The 20,065-nt window shown below is 40.7% G+C and overlaps 1 protein-coding gene across 1 annotated transcript in view; it reads left to right on the forward strand.

The window, feature by feature from the left end:
* Nucleotides 1–15,292, forward strand: part of LOC122789424 (cystatin-M-like) — an 88,490-nt gene extending 73,198 nt beyond the window's left edge. The window contains exon 3 of the mRNA XM_044056879.1: nucleotides 14,670–15,292. Coding sequence (XP_043912814.1) covers nucleotides 14,670–14,750 — 81 coding nt within the window. The 3' untranslated portion in view covers nucleotides 14,751–15,292. The remainder of the gene's footprint in view (nucleotides 1–14,669) is intronic.
* Nucleotides 15,293–20,065: the final 4,773 nt, after the last annotated feature.

The following is a 20,065-nucleotide window of genomic DNA, read 5'->3' on the forward strand; positions in this document are numbered from 1 at the left end:
GAAACAGACAACTGGTGCCAGAGCCATGGCCTCAAGCTAAATGCCAAAAAGTGTATAGTCATCCCTTTGGCAAAATCAGTGCCCACAAATTACCACATAGGTGGTAATCCATTAAGTACAGAAGAAGTAATTAGGGACCTGGGGACCCAAGTTGATAGCAGTCTCTCATTTGACAACCACGTGGCCAAAGTGGTTAGAAAACATTTTATATAGCCCACCTAATCATGAAGGGATTCACATCTAGATCAGGGGAGGTCATCGTGCCTCTTTACTCATCCCTCATCAGGCCCATAATTGAGTACAATGCCCCTTTCGGGATGTACCTTACCAGACACCTGCAGCAACTGGAAAGACCCCAAAAGTACCTCACCAAGAGGATCAAAGGGCTCAAACAGATGCCATATGCTGCCTGGTTAAAGAAACTCCAGCTCTACTCAGTGGCATACTGCCTGTTCAGAGGCGATCTGTGCCTGACGTATAAAGCCATGTCCAGCCCGGAATTAATGAACATGCTGCACCTCAGAAAATCCAAATCCCATTGAGCTATGCACTCGAGAGACTTGAACCTCAGCACTGAAATAGGACATGCTGGAGGGACAGATTCATAACCCAGAGGCTCCCTTCACTCTGGTTAAAATCCCAGTCCAGGTTAGCCAGAGTCCCTCATTGACTCTCTTCAAGAGGAATCTTGATGAGTGGATGGGAGATCATAGGTTTACCTCGAGTATCACTTCTGTGTCACTGTTGGACAGAGGCACAGTATACTAACCTCGAAAAAGGGCATAGCAAAATAAATTTAAAATGGGTGGCGAAAGCCAAACACATTCTGGCTAGGCTTATAAATGCCCTAGGGCAGATAGCCTAGTATGAACCTATGAACCTATAAAACATGCACAGGATTTTGTCCCGCTACAAGATCTGATGAAGTTCCGGTCTTGTAGCGGGACATAATCTTGTCTGTTTTAATTAAAAGCATAATTTGTTACAAGGCTGTGCTGTCTGTCTTGAGGTAATTTTGCTGGATTTTGATTGGAATTACAATGCCCCATTTGGTATGTACCTCCCTAGACACCTGAAACAACTGGAGAGGCCGCAGAAGTACCTCACAAAGAGGATCCTAGGCCTTAAACACTTGTCCTGTATGGACAGACTCAAAAAAACTAAAAACTATTCTCTGTCTCATATCGCCTACTTGGAGGCGATCTCTGCTTGACCTACAAAGCCATGTCTGATCCAGCTCTTTTAGAAATGCTATATCTAAAGAAATCCCAGTCCCTCCGCGCCACACACTCCACTGACCTCAACCTCATTACCACAATCAACAGAATGTACTGGATGGACAGGTTCATAACCCAAAGACTGCCCTTGCTTTGGAATAGGCTTCCCATACATGTCAAACAGAGCACCTCACTGGCAGTCTTCAAGAGAAACCTTGATGAATGAATGGGAAATAGAAAATTTACCCCGGGGATCAATCCAGTGGCTCTTCTCCAAAGGAGGCTCTGGGAACTATGGTCAGGTGGCACAATGTCAGAGTAATCCTATGGGCTTGGTTTGTAAAGGCTCCAGGGCCATTAGCCTAGTACACACCTATGAACCTATAAGATAATGACAAGATCAACTTTTATTAGCAGTAAACACTCTCTGAAGCAAAGTATTATCAGAAGTGTATCTAGGATGGGGCAAAGTGGGCATCCACTCACAGTGCAATGTGTCAAGGGGGCATGTGCGCCAGATTTTTTTTTTATTTAATACTCCACATAAATGTGAGGGCAGGAGTGGAGGGGGAAAGCATTAGGCTCCTCCTTAGAAGGGAAGGAGTGCTATATCAGCTATGGCTCTTGAGTCTTATGAGTAATCCATCCACATCCCCCTTTTCCCATTTTTGCACATGGGGGTCAAGGTGTCAGTTCAACAGTGACAGTCATCTAGTGCTATGATTTACACTGCCGGGTGGCTAGCCCTGCCTTGGTAGTTTCCCCACATCACACACTTGCATGCATATTCACACCTATGGCCAAATTAGTGTCCAGTCCACTTACTGCTTGTCTTTGCAATGCGGGAGGTAACCGGAACACTTGGAGGAAACCCACATGAACACAGGGAGGACATGCAGACTCTGCACAGAAGGCACTTAAGTTCTTCTTTTCAGTTGTTTTTATAAAACGCCTATCTGTTTTTATGCTAATGATGAGGATGAAAACCTGAGCAAAACACAGTTAACATTCGTTGCTAACTTTGCTTCTAGTCTCCAGTTTGTGCCACAATAAAGTTTAAAAGAGCAGAAAAGTACTTACTGAAAGTTAACAAGTGACACAGGATAGCAGTTGGACAGCCTTTCCAAGTTAGAGGTGAACAGGATGATACACTGGAGTTCCTCCATATGCAGATCGCCATAGACAAAATCTGGTACCACATTCTAGCCAGCTATAGGTCACCCACAATGTCCCAAGAAACTCAGAATGTATACTTGATCCTACTGGAGACACCTACCACTACCATCCAACCTAACGCCAACTCATGGAAGACTGTAATTCCCCTTTGATAGACTGGGAAATGAACATGACTTCAAATCTACAGGCACAGAAATTCCTGGACTTCATAAATACAAACAACCTTGACCAAATAATGAATATGCCCACTAGAGTTTCCAACATACTGGACCTTGTACTCACAAATATGAGTGAATGCTGCAACCCCATGTCTTGTCCTTCCTGGTAAGGACCAACCATAAACAGTATCAGGACTACTAGATGAAAAGACCTGCATTTGCTTGCAATGTAAATAGGACATGTTGGAGAGACAGATATGTTTCCCAGAAAATTCCCATTCTCTGGTACAGGCTCCCAATCCACATGAAGGAGTTCTTTTAAGCACAACTTGCATCAGTGGATGGGTAATGAAAAATTCACCTCTGGCTGGGTGTCTATGTCTCTGATGGACAGAAGCAGGCAGTAAATCATCTCCATTTAAATCAAAATTTTCGGTCACATTTGGGTTGCATGGCTAGGCTTATAAGTGCCCTAGTGGTCACTAGTCTGGTATATACCTATGAACCTATAGTTATGTTATTTATCCTCTCTAGAACTCTAGGACTTGAAAAGCTCCTTACGACCTTGCTCAGAGGTTGTTCTCGACAGTGGACACCAAGCAAGAACTTTGTCCCCTGCTTTATAACTCCTTACAAGAGCATTTATGTTATGCTTCCTGTGCTCTTTTTATGTGCTCCTTTACTATGAGTATTACTGTGTTTGGCCTTTACTTCAAGTCCATAAAGTCTTCTGTCATACATTTAAAGGGGCTATTTCCTCCTTCCATGGTTCTTTCACTATATCCAGTAAGCATTCGTGGGTTTCAGCTATGTAACAGCCCAAATGGCACAAACACATTTGAGTTTTTGGTATACTTCCCTCAGAAAAATAAAATGGGGAACTGTTTGACCCCTGTTTTCAATTCTCTTCTATAACTTTCCAAAATGTGGACTTTAACATTTTGTTAAAAAGCTCAACTAGCAAATCTGTCTGTCAGAGGTATGCAGAGGTCATTAGCTGTTTCATCTAAGAAATGGCAAACCTCATGCATTAATGAAGATATGAATTGTATGCCCTAGACCGTGAAAATGTCTCATGGTATTCATCATCAACCCTCATTTTCTCATTTTCTACATGGGGTTGGGATGTCGTGCCAACTGTCATCATTTATCTGTATTCACTATCGTTCACCTACCTTGTTTGATACTCATGCCAGACTGTTGCAGATCTTCTCTCAAACAGTCCATCCACCTATTTGTGGGATGCTCTCAGTTCCTCTTGCTTTCTACCTTTCTGTCCAAAATCTTCTTCACCAGATTGTCTTCTGCTTTTTCTGCACATGTGAATCACTGTAATCCATTCTGTTTGACCTTTTCTGCCTACATTTCTGCACCATACAGTAGTACTGGTCGCATCACTGTTTTGCTTCGTTGGCATTATTCTGCCATATACTACACCTACACTCTGTGTCAGTTGGCTGCAGCCCCTCTGATTCTGGCTTTGACATCCTCATTCAAACTTCCTTTGTCCTAAGCCACCCTCCTAGATACTTAACCTGTTCCACTATTTTCCCCATCTCAATTCTCAACTTCTAATTTCCCCATTTGCTGCCATTACAGCTGTCTTATCTGTATTTTTTCATTCCACATGTCTTCATTTTTGCATTTCATTCCCTTATCCTTTGCTGAAGTTCTTGCTCAGTCTGCCTGTAATGCCACATCATCTGCATACAGTAACCTTGTTGATCTGTCCCCTCCAACGTGTTTGCTGATGTAGATCATCACCAGTATGAACACCAGTGGGCTCAGAGCTGAACCCTGATGCACACCCCCCTCTCACTGGGAACCACTTTGTGAAAACAAGCACTGTTTGTACATGAGCCATTGGGTCCTTGTACATAACTTGCACTAATTCTACCAGTGTGTCTGGGACTTTGAAGCACCACCGGAATTTCCAACTCATCTTTCTTGGAACCTTGTTATATGCTTTCTCCAAGCCTAGGAATGCTGAGTTGGATTCTTTCCTCACTTTTAGCTACTTAAGTATCTGTCTCACTGCAAACATCAGATCAGTTGTGCTGCAACCTGATCTGAATCTGAACTACTCATCTCCCAGCTTACTTTTTACTACTCTGGATATTCATTTATCAAGCAACCTCTCCAAAATTTTCATGCAGTATGACAAGAGTTTGATACCTCTGTACTGCTCACAGTTGTGGATGTCCCCCTTGTTGTACACTGGCACTAGTATGCTTATTCTCCAGTCAGCTGGGATATGCCCTTTTCTCCGTACTCCTATGAGTACCCTCAGGAGTCATCTGTCCCTTATCTCACCCAACATCTATCATATCTGCTGTGACTTCATCTGAGCTGCTGCTTTCCCTGACTTCATTTTCCTCCTATCATCATAGGTTGTGTCTAAGTCAATGCAGCTTCTGTGATATTGTCTTCATTCAGAAGCTGCTGCAAGTACTCTTTACATCTGGCAGTGATGTCCTGTGGACTGGTGAGCAAGTTGTTACTGGGATCCCTCATGAAGAATGTTCTGACTATCTTCTTTATCTTTCTGTCTTTGCCTTGCAATTTGATATAGTTTCTTTCTACCATCTACTGACTTGCTTTCTAGAAGCTGTTAAGAGTGTCTCTAATGCCTTGTATTTTGCTATTGCAACTCCATATTCCTTCCTAGCCTGGTCCATATTCCTTCCTAGCCTGGTCCATCTGTTCTATCTCACACTTTACCTCCACTCCTTATTTCTTTTGATGACTTCCTGTATTCCACCATCAGCTTTTCTTGTGTACCTTATTTCCATACCTGGATCAGCTACATATCTGCTATAGTCCTCATCCATGCTGTTTGAGGCACTGCTATTCTTTTCAACTCCACCTATTTCCTATTCTTAAGATGCTAGAGCCCTGAGTAATAACTGTTGTGCGTTCACTTCAGTCAACTTCCAGGACTTCAGCCTAGTCTCTGATGACCTTGGAGCCTTCTCTCACTACTGCTTACAACTGATTGTGGCAACTATTGATTTGTGCTGTGGGCTAACTGTTTCACTGGGGATGACGTTGTAATCGCGGATTCTACCCCAGTACTTTTTCCTTACAAAAAGGAAGTCTACCTGATTTGCATGTTGGTCACTCTTGCATGTGATTTTGTGACTGTCCTTCTTTATGAAGCATGTGTTTGCTACTATGAAGCCATTTGCCAAACAGTAGTCTAGAATGGCTGTTCCTTCTTTATTTCTGTTGCTCCACCCATGTGAACCAAAGCAGTACTCGTATATCCTGCTATATCTGTCCCAGTATGTGGGTTCAGGTCACCCAGTCTTAACACCAATTCATGTTTTCCTGCTTTAGGTCCTGCAGCTGCTGTCTGAATGCACTCTTTTCCTCACTATCAAAACCCTGCTGTTGGGCATAGGCTGCAATTATTAATACTGCCCTATTATTAGGCAGGAATCTGATTGCCATTAGTCTGTCACTAATTCTGATGGCATCCCTCACTCTGATGCCTCTCCCTTACCACAATTCGCACACCATTTCTAGCCTGTTCTCCTCCTGAGTAGTGGATTCTGGAACCCAAGCTAATTGGCTTTGCTACACTGCCCTTCCATCTTGTGTCCTGGATATATAGGATGTCCAGCCTCCTTCTTACCATACCTCCCAACCGTACTGAATTACTCTGTCTTTACCAAGTTTTGGGGCCCAAATAATGGATGCCATGATTCCCGATTGACACCCCTTAATTTCTGAATTTTTTCCGTCAGCTTTCTTTTATTTTTTTAATTTTTTCGCTGCTTGAGCTGACATCATCACATGTGCAATGATATCAGTGCTACCAGCCTGTTGGAATAGCTCAAGGGCTCACTTGGAGTGTACACAGAGCGGGAAACGTTTTTTATTCAAATGGATCTCTTTTGGGAATGGAATGAGCAGTTATGTTTTATTCAATCTCTTTTATACAAATGTGAACGAGCGGCGTTTATTCAGGGTTAAGTTATTTATCTGCAAACAGTCCGGATGCGAGTGGAATGTATCCGCTTTGCGAGCAGAAGTGTCCTGGACAGAAGGATTCTGGCTGAAGATATAGGAAATACCTTCAGTCAGAATAGAGAAAAGATGTGTGTGTGTGTGTGTGTGTGTGTGTGTGTGTGTGTGTGTGTGTGTGTGTGTGTGTGTGTGTGTGGAAATGCCTCACTTTTTAATACACTGGTGGCTAGAGGTACTCTGGCTCAAACCCTGTACCTTGAGTACAAGGTAAAAAGAGCCTAAAGTCCCTAGCCACCACCACTTGTGAATTTATGCTCATATTTTTGATCTGTTCCTCATATAATCTGTGGTTTTCAGGATTTTTGTGACAAATCACTGAAGGATTGTAATGACAGGCATTTGAAATTCAGACTTCATCTTCTTCAGAAAATAAATGGTAACACAAAACCTTTTATTAGAGCACTTTTCTAAGTTTATAAGATACATCTGTCCTTATTTTGGGGCTGTATTCCCCCATTATTGGCTTTGTCCAGGTTTTTTGCTAAGAGCTTGAGAGCTATGGTGTGAAGTGAGAACTAAATTCACTAAATGATAGCCATTTAAGTTTCACTCTTCCTATCAACTGCTGATTTGGCATAGTGGTATGTTGCTCTGACTGTAGTGCATAGGGTCCTGGGTTCAAGACTTGGCAATTAAATGCATTGTGGTAACACAACATTTTATTCTAGCAACTTTCCAAAATGTTTGTCCCCCCAAAAAAACTGAAATGGAAAATAAGTGCAAGAAGCCTATGGCTGCTTACACTACTGTCGTTCTATTTACATATGTTTGCTATATATATATATATATATATATATATATATATATATATATATATATATATATAGTGGGTGTGGAAGCAGACTTTTATGATGGAAATGTTCTGAATTGGGCAGTTTTGTCATTATTGGTTCATGCATTTTGTTTCATTGCCTACTGGAAAAATGTTCAAACAATAAATTTAAAATGTGCTCTGTCTAACAAGTGTGCTGTACAAGGAATATAATTTAATAGTCAGGAAGGAGCATCAAAGAACACATGTATGTTTCTTGTTTTGTGTGCAAGGGGCCAATGATTTGAAAACCACCCAAAGGTAATCTTTATCCACCATTGGCCATATGCATTTTCTTTGAATGTAGTGTGGGTTTCAATGCTGTTTCAATGAATGTGAGTTTCAATGGAAGTTTTAATGCCAAGTCTATTTCCATTGTGAGACAGTATTGCTTTGTTTAGCAGATATCTATTAGTGTCTGTGCATTGTGCTATAAAATGTAAAAATAAAATCTAAATAATCATTGTAGAAGTAACGCAGTATGCACACATTAGTATTTATGGTAAATGGGGCGAAATAGCCAGGTATTGGGACATTGGAATGGCTGCAGGGGGACTCTGGTGCCATATTTTGGTTGTCTGTTCAGTTTGCGTTTGAAAGTTGGTATCCCACAATTCCATTGGAGTGGACGGGGTTGTGTAATTATGTATGCAAATTTGATGTTAATCACCATACAGATTTGTATCTATTTTTCATGGGCCTTGTCCAGATTTTTGATGTTTCCAGTTTGAGAGGGGTATGCTTCTTACAATCATGTCTTCCACTTTTAACTGCCATCCTGCTAGTGAATCTACAGTGAGGCTAGCAATTCTTGGTTCATGTTTGGAAGGTTGATTGGTTTTACATCCAGCTTTTGCTCAACAGAGCTATACCAGGTATCCCAAGCTGGGCAACTGGACACCATCCTGCCAGTAGCTTATTGACCCATGGCTGCTGGCCTTTATGATGTGCACATACTGGCCAATAGGGGGGGCATACAGCCCTCCCACCATTAGCATGAGTACCTATCATAGACAGAGTCCTCAACCCATTTATCACCCATATGCATTTAGTGACATTAGTCAACACAGTTGGAACCATTTTTTCACACTGTCAAGTGTCTTGCCCTGTCCGAGTCCAGTCTGTAATTCATATCCTCCTATATTGAGGATACTACGCAGCTCAGTATATGCCCAAAGCAGCTGATCTGTACAACCCTTCCTCCTACAGGGCACCATCTAGAGTCTGTGCTTCTGCCCACAGCTCCATTCTTGAGTGAGTTTGAGATGGAAATACTCAGCATGTTTTTTGGAAGTGGGAAGAACCCTACAGAGGTACAAGGAAAACATGCAAACTCCAAGCAGGCATTGGCCAGAGGTCAGAATAGAGCCTTTTATTTTATGCAATAGGAGGTGAAGACCTTAACCATTATGCCCTACCCTAGAATAAAGTCATTCACTGTCTATAGGTGTGCTGTCTAAGGAAATGTGGTCGTATTGTCAGTGATCACAAGTATATACTGGTCCTCCTTACCAGATTTTACAAGTGGACCCATGATGTTCATTACCATTCATTCAAACAGGAATTCTGTTATTGGGAAGACATCAAAGGGTTGATAATGTTGGGTTAGTTGCCATATTTTGACATGCAGTACAAGTGGCATAGACATTTTAGACTTCCTTTAAAATACCAGGCTGTTAAAATCTAGCTAAAATTCTAGCTTTAGTCTTATCTGTTCCTGGACTCCCCACAGAATGTAGCTTCTTATGACCCAACTGTGCTCTGAAAGGCTTTGGACCTAACATTTGGCTTCGCCTAAGAAATGGAACAAATACTAGGCTGTGCAGCAGATAATTTCTTAGTTCAATGCTATTGCTACAGATTTTATCAAGAAACTATTGAAAAAACTAAAACCTGCAACTTAGCTGCCAACAACTGCCATCTGAATTTCTGAAAATAGCTGCTGATGCCCTTGCCTATCCTGTATCCATTCTTGTCCACCGTTCATTGTCTGAAAATATAGCTCCTGAAATCTGGAAAATTTCATACATTATACCTCTCCACAAAGGGGTAACGCAAGAGTTAATGATCTGCCCATAGCAATTCTTTCGCCTGTATCCAAAATATTTATTAAAAAGATGTGTACGCTCACAACTTATGGACTATCTTAACACTCATAACCTTCTCACAAACACTCAACACAGCTTCAGGCCCTATCACAGCAACACAACAGCACTTATGTCATTCACCCACAGAGTTAACCACAGAAACAATGGCAATTTGGCAACTATGTCTCCGCTGTCTTTCTTGACCTCTCCAAAGCTTTTGATATGGTCACCCACAACAAGTTGATTAACTCCCTTTCCGAAGTAAATCTTACTAAGCCTTCCATGTCCTGGTTCCAAAGCTACTTGTCAGGTAGGCAGCAAGCAGTACAGTGGAGGCAAGAACTCTTACATCTCTTACCTGTCACTCTTGGAGTTCCTCAAGGCTCCATCCTTGGACCTTTACTCTTTTCTGTCTTCACTAATAACTTCCATACTTCTACTCTAGAAGCCTTAGTCATCCACATATTGCAATCTGCTCTTCTCCTTCCCACCAAGAACTGCAAGCCAAAACACAAGCCTCCTTCCTCTCTGTGGAAAAATGGCTTACCAGCTCCCAATTAATATCTAATCCCAATAAAACCAATCTTCTCATCTTCCGCCCTACCAATCACTCTTCTCCACCTCCACCCTCATTTATTATCCTTTCTAACAACAAAACAACCATCTCACCAGTCATACACACCAAACTCCTAGGCGTAGAACTTGACTGCAGCATGAAGTTTGATACTCACATCTCACTCACCATAAAGAAAGTACATAAAAAACTGGGGGGACTATGTAGAAACAAAACATTCCTCACAAATAGTACCAGAGCTAAATTAGCAGAAACCCATCTCATCTAAACATTTCTATATGCCTCACACATCGTCAGCAATTTCAAAAAATCAGAATTGTCCAAACTTGACACCTGCTATAACAAAATTGCACGCTTCACCACCAAAAGCCCCTACAAAACTCACCACTGCGCAGCCCTTAAACAATTCAACTGGCTTAAACTCCCCTAGCTCCTTTTCTATAACCAGCTCATACTAACCTCTAAGATACTCCACTACCACAAAAACCCCCCTGCATTACAAAACCTAATACACACTCACCCCAGTATTAGGGTTCTACACTCCAACAACAAACAGCTTCTTCAGATCACTAAGTCCAATAACTCTGCAGGGGCCTCATTCTGTTTTAACTATATCGCTACAAAGTGGAACTCTCTGCCTACTAACATAACAGCCGCAATATCCTTCTCAGTTCAAGAAATCTCTAAAGGCATACCTACAAACTAACGGGGTTTGCCACTATGACACCACAGGCTAATCCTACTCCATCTTATTCTGTTTGACCCCTAGTCAAATCTCCTCCCTCATTGTCATTCATTAGACTTCTCTTATTCTTGTTAGTCTCACTTCTCTAGTTTCACTTTTCTTCCATATGGCCTCATCCACTTCCAAATGATGATCATTATGTACACTCTATAATATTGCACAATTATGTATATTTCTACTGATGTACAGCTCACTGAATCATCATAGCTTAATTTTGTTATGCTTAATTCTTATGTAAATAAATGTAATCCTTGTTGTATAATGAATTAATAATGTGCTGTAACTGCAGCCTTTTTCCCCTGGCCTCTATTGAAAAAGTACTTGTGTCCAGTTGGACTTTCCCAGTTAACAAATGTAAAATAAAATAAATAAATAATAAATAAATGTAATGGTACAAAATCAGGCTGTTCTTGTCAGTTGTTTCCCTTTCCACTCATGCTATATTTCTCAAGCCCTGTTTAGCATATTGTTCTCTCACTGGGCTTTGTGTAAAATGGCTTCTGGACATATGCCAGGCCAATGCTTCTTCATTCAGGGCCTTGGCATGTAGTAGAGGGTGTTCCTACAAAGACAGACACATCTTCCCTTCATCTAACTCATAATTTGAAAAGGACAACTCGCCCTTCTACTAGAGTTTATTGACCTTTGCATTGTATCTAGTTCAGTACTATTTGAAATTGTTCTAACCACAGAATCTCACTTCAGAAAGTGATTGGCTCTCTGCTGTGGCACAGTGGCTTAAGGCTGTTTCAGCCTCCTGAGTTCATAACCTACTTCTTTTCATGTAACTATGGGACATCCATACCAGTTCCTGGACTGATTTCTTTGGTGGTGACTACTGGCATCTCAGCATTAGATCTGATAATTCCTTCTCCTCAAACCCAAGTTTTAAATATCTTTAGAAATGTCTAGTTCCACAAACTTGTCTTTACTGTATCTATCTCTGATGATCCTTCAAGTGTCATTCCCTGGCTCCCCCATATTTTCTAGTTATTTAAAATGAAGTAAGTCCTTCGTATCTATCACACCATGTAACAGAACAGACACTAAAGCTATTGAGTTTAATACTTTGCCTAGAATAGTTTACATTTCTTCTTGAGTTAGAGTACTCTTCGGTTGTCTCCATATACACACATTATTTCACTCAACTGATTGTTAGCAGTGTTATGCTTACACCCATCTTGTGATTTAGTATAATCCTGTTCCCTGAGTTTTACAAGCCTAGCAGTTATTTTCATCTGCTACAGCAGTAGGGTTGATATGTTTGGTGATTGTACAATGACAAAATGTAGGTTTTATACTTCTAAACGATAACACTTCATCATCATCATCATATTCCAGTAATAGTATTCTTCCAGGCACCCTGTGTTTAACAACTTTCTGACTAGTATCAATTCTGTACATTACTACATTTAGTTGTGCTATTGCATCACCATGAGCCTTGTCTTAAAATACTAAAAAAAAAGTAGTTCAGATGAGATTACTTTATGCTTATTTATGGGTATTTACACATACTTACATGAGGGTTTGTTACTAGCCCTTGGTGCAATTAAGACCGCAGTATAGGTTGTAATTGCAGTTAGAGTAATTAATTGTTCAGAAGTCAGAAATTCCCATTTGAATTCATCTACAGCCAGTTTCTAAAACTGCATTTGCATTGTTTATGCGTCATTAAGTTATAATCAAAGACCTCCAAGTATGAAATGTCAGCTGTTTTTGAACTCACTGGTCTGCCCATAGAGAATGTCCAGTTATGGTGCTGATGGGTCTGTGCGTCATGTGAAGTTACCAGTCATCCAGTATTTCTTATTCTAGCTTCATGTAGTCATGGGCATCACTGTCTACAAGACCCATATAGGCATTGAGGGGGTCTTCTGTCAGATATGATGACAAAAATTCTGTCCCATTTGGTTTGGTACCAACCTTCTGTTGTCACATACTTTTCAAAAAACATGTAATAGGCCTTTACATTGCCTCCTGCTCCCTTCTTCTTCAGTAGTATGTTAGAATTCAGAGTAGGTATCTGGTAGAGGATTGGTTCACCATAATGAATTTATGTTGCTGCAAAATAAGTAACTTTTATGCAGTCATTTTCTGAATAATAATTAGATGATTTCACTAACTTTACTAGCTTTTACCAAAGAACTAAGGAGGTGGCGTTATACACACAGCCCAAGTGGAGCAGTTGAGGCACAAACCTGGATGCCAGTCTGTACTAACAACCCTTTTCCTTGCTGCGAGGATCATTTTGATAGGTATGAACTCTCACATTGGCACAAGAGCTTTGTCTTGTGTTAGTGCCTTTTCATACTGGTACCAAGGTTGGAAAAAAATCCTAACAGCATGTTTATATGCAGGGCACAAAAGACTGAACAACCAAAATAAAAAAAAAAGGTCAGACCTCAGACCTCCTAGTTAGCAGTCCTTTCATTAAGCAGTAATCCATTTAGAGATGAGGGAGTTATGAAAACAGCATGCAGGCAACAAAGGTGTTTGTGGAGTTCAGTCTGCTGAAAAAAACATACTTTCTACCACCAGTGTGATAAAAGTAGCCTCATATAAGCAGCAAAACTGCCTTTGAAGCCAAGTCTTACAGTTAATATTATATGCATTAAAAAAACAGAAAATGAGAAAGTCATCTTTTAACTTGGGGAAGGGAAAAACTAAAACAGGATGCATAGTTCGTGTTTACTGCTAACTTTGATTCAAGTGCTCAATTTTATGTCACAGATTTGTACAAACAAAAACAGTACATACAAGAGATTTAAACATTTACACAGAATAGTAATGCAGTAGTTCTAGCTTAGAAACAGTAGCACGCAAGCACATTGTAAAAGCAGTTCCTTCCAGTCTGTCTAGGTAAATGGAAGCAATATGTTTCTTTCTTTATGCTAGAATATCAGATATTGTCTTTGGCATCTCATAGTTTAGTTCGCAAGATGTATACTAGGTGAACAGGACCTCATATGTAACAGAAGTTTTCTAATGCATATAGCTTCTCCACCACTCTGAAAGTTCGCCAGCATATCATAAATAGGCTTAAAGCATTTATTTGGCACTTTTAAATTAAGATCTACCTTTCTATGAGTTAAAACAAACATTAAAAATGAGTGGTCAACCTTAGAGTTCCTGAGTCCTTTAGATGAGTGAAATATCCTTAATGACGGGTAGACTGTCCTTCTTAAGGGAAAGAGTGTCGTATTGCATCTTCCTTTGAATGCAAACCAGTGATTTCACAAAGCAGGTTTGGGATTTGAGCATCATATATAGAGCTTTTGGACTGGAAATTTGTTTTAGGCATGCAGTATCCTATCCAGGGTGAAGTACACGTGATATCACATGCATCACTGATCATGGTGTCAGCACACACGTGATATCACATGCATCACTGATCATGGTGACAGCACACATGTGATATCACGTGCATCACTGGTCATGGTGACAAATCTACTGCAGTCCTCCCAAGCTACCAGAGAAACAGCAGCCTACTTTTCATTCAGGCTACACCTACCAGCTTTCACCAGGAGGTGCCCAGTTGCAAGCAGAAACCCAGGTTCCTCCCCTGAATGGGCAAGCCATCATAAGTCACTAATTCCTATCCCACCAGTCTAGTGAAACACTGGTCAGCTGACCATAATCGGGGCTCCATTCCTATATGCCATGAATCTGTGTGCACATTTGTTGTTCATTTCTCCCTACAGTGACAGAGTTTTGAATTATAAATTATTTTCTATCAGAGAAGCAAAAGTGATATCACACTGTTTAGACAAGAAGCTCTAATTTGAACAAAAGTTGATCTCTGATTGATTTTGTAGGTCATTGGCTTTGCAGGTCATTTAATGGTATCTTTCCTCCATTTTCCCTTACAGAAATTACTAAAATGTACATTTGAAGTACTTGAGCAGGCTTGGCGCAACTCTACCCAAATGCTGAAAAGCAAGTGCCATTAAACAAGAACTACTGATGAAGATGAACTCCTAAGGAAATGTGTGTACTAAGTGTTACTTGCTTTATTTCATCTCAAACTGAGAATTTAGTTTTGCTGCTCCATTTTCCACTGCTTAGATGACAGAACTACTAAAGTTAACTGTGTCAGAGTTGTTCTTTTTATTAATAACATTTTAGTCATTTCCAAAATATGATTCCTGTTAAGGATCTGAATGCACATACCTACATATTATATGGTTATACAGGTACTGTTTCAAAGTGCATGGGTGTTGTCAAGCAGCTCATCTGAAAAAGGCCCTAAAGTGTGTTGAACCTAAAAAGATTACAGTATGAATCCACGTATATTTGCACTAATACCTATCTACAATCTAACATTAAATTGTTTAAGTTGTATATAATAAGAGAAACTACAGTTTATGAAATGATTAAGCCAGCTAGACAGAATTTAAGAATTTAGAGCGATCACTTTCTGTGTAAGGTATAGACATATAATTACAACAGCAGTGCTAAAACTTCTAAATAAAAAAAACTTGATTGCCTAAAATTGTTGTGGTTTATACTGCTTTGATGTTTCATTAAGAAGCAAGGTAGTGTTTACACATTAGATTGCTTTCATTTAATATGCAATAATCCAGGCAGAGTTTACCTCCTCACTTAGTGGATGCAATTGTTCACACACACACGCGCACACACACATACACACACATACACACACACACACACACACACACACGCACACACACACACACCTGCACACCTACAAGCAACTGTGGAAGACACCAGTTCACCTCAGAAACATCTATAGGTTGTGGGAACAAACAAGCACCTATTGAAAACTCCATGTTAATGTAGAGTTATCATGCAAACTCCACAGAGAAAGCATCCCTGCTGAAATCTGAACTGAAGAATTTCATCTTACATAATACTTTTACAGTGTAGGATTGCTTGCTGCAAGATTTGTGGCTATGCTTGCAGTGGACTTACAGATGAGTCTAAATAAATCACCTCATACTGCTACAAAAATCCTAAAAATAATAGAAAAATCATGCAAAGCTTTAAGTCATTAATGTGTGACTTCTGCAGACACAGTTTAGGAACAGCACCACCTATATATGGGGTGGATTTAATCATATTTAGAAATATTTTTTGAGAGTAGACATTATATTACATGGCTATAGATCATGTCATTACTGATGACAATAAACCATGGAAAATGATGCTAGAAATCAGTGAACTTAAATGGCGGATTCGCCTACAGGCTGACAGCTGGACAGGTATAAATGAGAAGTTTCATCTCCCCCATTTTGAAGTTAAAAGCACTGGAAAGGAAAAAAGTCCAAGTGAACACATAGTAATGGAGATCTATATATTTTTCATATGTATATATGTGTCATACATAGATCATACAAAACTGTAAGCAATAATTAGGAGAAAGTTAAAATATGGTTTTGCTTACACAGCTTGTTTTTAAAGAGTAATTTAATTATGCATTAGCGCATGCAACATTTTAGCAACTTGTGTCTTTTTTTAATGTTAAGTAAGTGTATAGATTCATTGTGTAGTGGTTCTCTTAAGCACTCGATTAGATTATTTTAAATTCAGCATCAATGTGTGGCAACCAATGAGAATGGGTGGTAATGCATAAAGGAAGTGACATCTGTGAATTTTGTTTGTCTGATGAAGTTTTACACATTGTGAAATGAAAGTGCCAACTAGTTTTTGTTTTATGTATTAAAGTGGTGCTTGCACCTTTTGAGTACGTGTATACAGTCTACAGTTGTTCTTCAGGCTGTTTTTGCATTCGTTGACTGCCTTTGGGATTTTTTACTTGGTTTTGTGAGTCTTTGGCTTTTTTAGGCAATGCCAAACTGATAAACTTCCGAAATTAATTGAATCTATGAAGGAGTATCTAAGGGTTGTACTGCTCAATGCTAGTCTTAACAAGATACTCCACTACCTGCAAGCCTTCCTCTCCGTGGAGAGTGTAGACATCTGGGTAGTAATGCAGACATAGGTTCACAGATGATTAGGCTAATAGCACACGAGCCTTTGCAAGTCTAGCCCAGGATATGACAATATTATATCTTAATTCTCCAGATATGGGATGGGTAGTGGGTCTGTGGGTCTTGGAGCCCTGAGTAATTTTATAGACTGCCTCTTTCCATAAGAGACATGGGCAGTACCCCAGGAGTGAATTTATAGTTCCCCATCCATTTATCCAAATTCTTTTTGAAGAGAGTGATGGATGAGCTTTGTTTTACTAAGATGGGATGTTTATTCCATAGATGAGATAGCCTTTTGGATACAAATCTGTCTCTGCAGCAAGGTCTGTTAAAGTCATAAATAAGGTTTAGGTCCATGGACTGTGTAACCCTGCTATAATTTCTCTTGTAAATATGTTACATTTTCATCGGGGCTGGATCAGAGAATGCCTTGTAAGTTAGGCATACGTCACCTGTCAAATTATATGAGATGGAGTTAAAGGGATAGTGCCTTTAGTTAGTCTGTATATGACGTGTCTTATGCTTTGTATTTTGTTTTAGTAAGAAACCTCTGGGGCCACTCCAGTTAGTGTAAGTGCCTGGTTAGGTACATGCAGACAGGAGCATTATACTTTATTATGAGCCAATTAAGGGATGAATACAGTGGCACTATGAGTTCCTTTGACTTTGATGCCATGCCTTTACTTATAAGTTGAGCCACACAGAAGAATTTCCTCATTACTGTAGCTATCTGGTGATCAAAGTTTAGGTTACTGTCTATATATGTACCTAGGTCCCTCACTACTGGGTCTACTTTTAGGAGTGCACTATCAGTATTATAATTTGCAGGGATATCTGATTTACAAAAGGGTATGATCACGCATTTTTTAGTATTTAGCCTCAAACCATGGGTTTAGCATCAGTTGCTTGTCATTTTTAGGCCTGTTTGTAGGATATCAACATAATTTGGGATTTCAATGATTGCTCCCAGCTTACATTTTGCTAGATTCTTACCCGCCTGAGAAACCTATTTATAGAGCTCCATCGTGTCTCTATTCATATGTTCATAGGTAGGTACTAGGCTATTGGCCTTAGGGTCTATATAAGCCTAGCCAAAAAGGTACCTTGGCTTTCGCCACCCAAGAAAATTATTTTCCTGTGCTGCTGTCGAGCAGAGCCACAGAGGTGATCCCAGGGGTGAATTTCCAATTTCCTATCCAATCATCCAGATTTTTCTTGAAGAGTGCTAATGAGGAGCTATGTTTGATATAGATAGGTAGTTTGTTCCAGAGTATGGCAAGTCTCTGGGACAGGAATCTATCCCTCCAGCATGTTCTGTTTATTGTGGTGATAAGGTTTAGGTCCTTAGAGCATGTAGCTCAGAGGGATTGGGAATTCTTTAAGTGGAGCATGTCCAACAGCTCTGGGTTTGACATAGCTTTGTATGTTCGGTAGAGATTGCCTCTGAGTAGGCAATATGTGACAGAGTAAAGCTCGAGTTTTTTGAAACAGTCTGCATAGGGCATCTGTTTGAGGCTGGTAATCCACTTTGTGAGGTATTTCTGCTGTCTTTCTAGTTGTTGTAGATGTCTTGTGAGGTGCATACCAAAAGGGGCATTGTACTCTATAATGGGTCTGAGTGACGAGTAGAGGGGAACAATTTTTTCCTGGATGAGAAACCTTTTGTGATGAGGTGTGCCACATAGAAGGATTTCCTGACTACTGTGGCAATGTGATTATCAAAGGAGAGACTACTGTGTCCCAAGGTCTCTTCTCACACTTTCGGTGTTAAGTAGACTACCACCTATGTGGTAGCTCATGGGTACAGAGTTTTGACCAAAGGGGTTGACACTGCACTTTTTGGCATTGAGCTTGAGGCCATGGCTTTGACACTAGGCATCTGTCTCAGTGAGGCCCTTTTGTAGGATGTCCACATCGTTAGGAGTTTCGATTATGTGGCTCCTGGTTTGCAGTCATCTGTGAACTTCATTAGCCAAAGACCTTCTGTGTTAGCCTGTACTTCAGAAAAGTAGATACCAAACAGGAGAGCACCCAGGACTGAACCCTGTGGTACTCCACTTGTCACTGGTCTGAAGTCGTATTTGGAGTCTGCTACTTTCACAGTGTGGGTTCTGTCAGTGAGCCAGTTCATAGGTTCATAGGTAGGTACTAGGCTATCTGCCTGTGGGCATTTATAAGCCTAGCCAGAATGTGTCGGCTTTCGCCACCCCATTGATTAATTAACTGAGCCTCTGTCAAGCAGAGCCAATGAAGTGATCTTAGGAGTGTACCTTCTGTTACCCATCCACTCGTCAAGGCTTCTCTTGAAGAGTGTTAGTGAGGGGCTCTGCCTAATGTAGTTAGGAATTTTGTTCCAAAGCATGGGGAGTCTCTGTGATGGGAATCTATCCCTCCAGCATGTTCTATTTATTGTTGTGGCGAGGTTTAGCTCACTAGAGCGCGTGGCTCGCAGTGACTTGGATTTCTTTAGGTGGAGCATGTCCATCAATTCTGAGTTGGACATGGCTTTGTAAGTCAGGCAGAGATCACCTCTGAGTAAGCGATATGCCACTGAGTACAGCCGGAGTTTTTTCAGTCGGGCTGCATAGGACATATGTTTGAGGCCAGTAATCCTCTTGGTGAGGTGCTTTTGTGGTCTTTCAAGCTGTTGGAAGTGTCTTGTGAGGTACATCCCAAATGGGGCATTGTACTCTATGATGGGTCTGATGAGTGACGAGTAGAGGGGCACTATAACCTCTTTATTTCTAGATGCGAACCCCTTAGTAATTAGATGGGCCACATAGAAGGATTTCCTAACTACTTTGGCAATATGATTGTCAAAGGAGAGATTACTATTTACCTGGGTCCCCAGATCTACACCTCAGTTGGCAACCCATCTTGTGACACAGGGATTTATACCTAATTTAGTGAGTTTATCTATAATTCCAGAGTTGGGAATAGTGTCAAAAGCCTTGGCGAGATCTAGATAGGCTGTGTGAACCACCTTACCCTCGTGTCCGGCTTTGGTGACTGCTTCAAAGAAGTCTATCGGGTTTAGGAGACATGATCTGCCTTTTACAAACCCGAACTGGGTGGGGTCCAGAGTTTGAAGACTACCGGTGTCTTTGTTTATAAGGTCCATGATGAAATGTTCCACTGCCTTGCAGACCAGGCTCATTTGGCTAATGGGGCAGTAGTTCCTGGGGTCCATGGAGGCTCCCCCTTTGTGGAGTGGGATAACTGTCACTGTGCGCCATTCAGTGGCCACAAAGCCTGAGGTGAGGCTATGATTGAGCATGGTGCTTAGGTGGGGAGCCAGTTCATTCTGTAGTTCA

The sequence above is a fragment of the Protopterus annectens genome, chromosome 1.part2, assembly GCF_019279795.1.
Source record: "Protopterus annectens isolate FY-2018-M chromosome 1.part2, PAN1.0, whole genome shotgun sequence".
In the NCBI taxonomy this organism is placed as follows: domain Eukaryota; kingdom Metazoa; phylum Chordata; order Ceratodontiformes; family Protopteridae; genus Protopterus; species Protopterus annectens.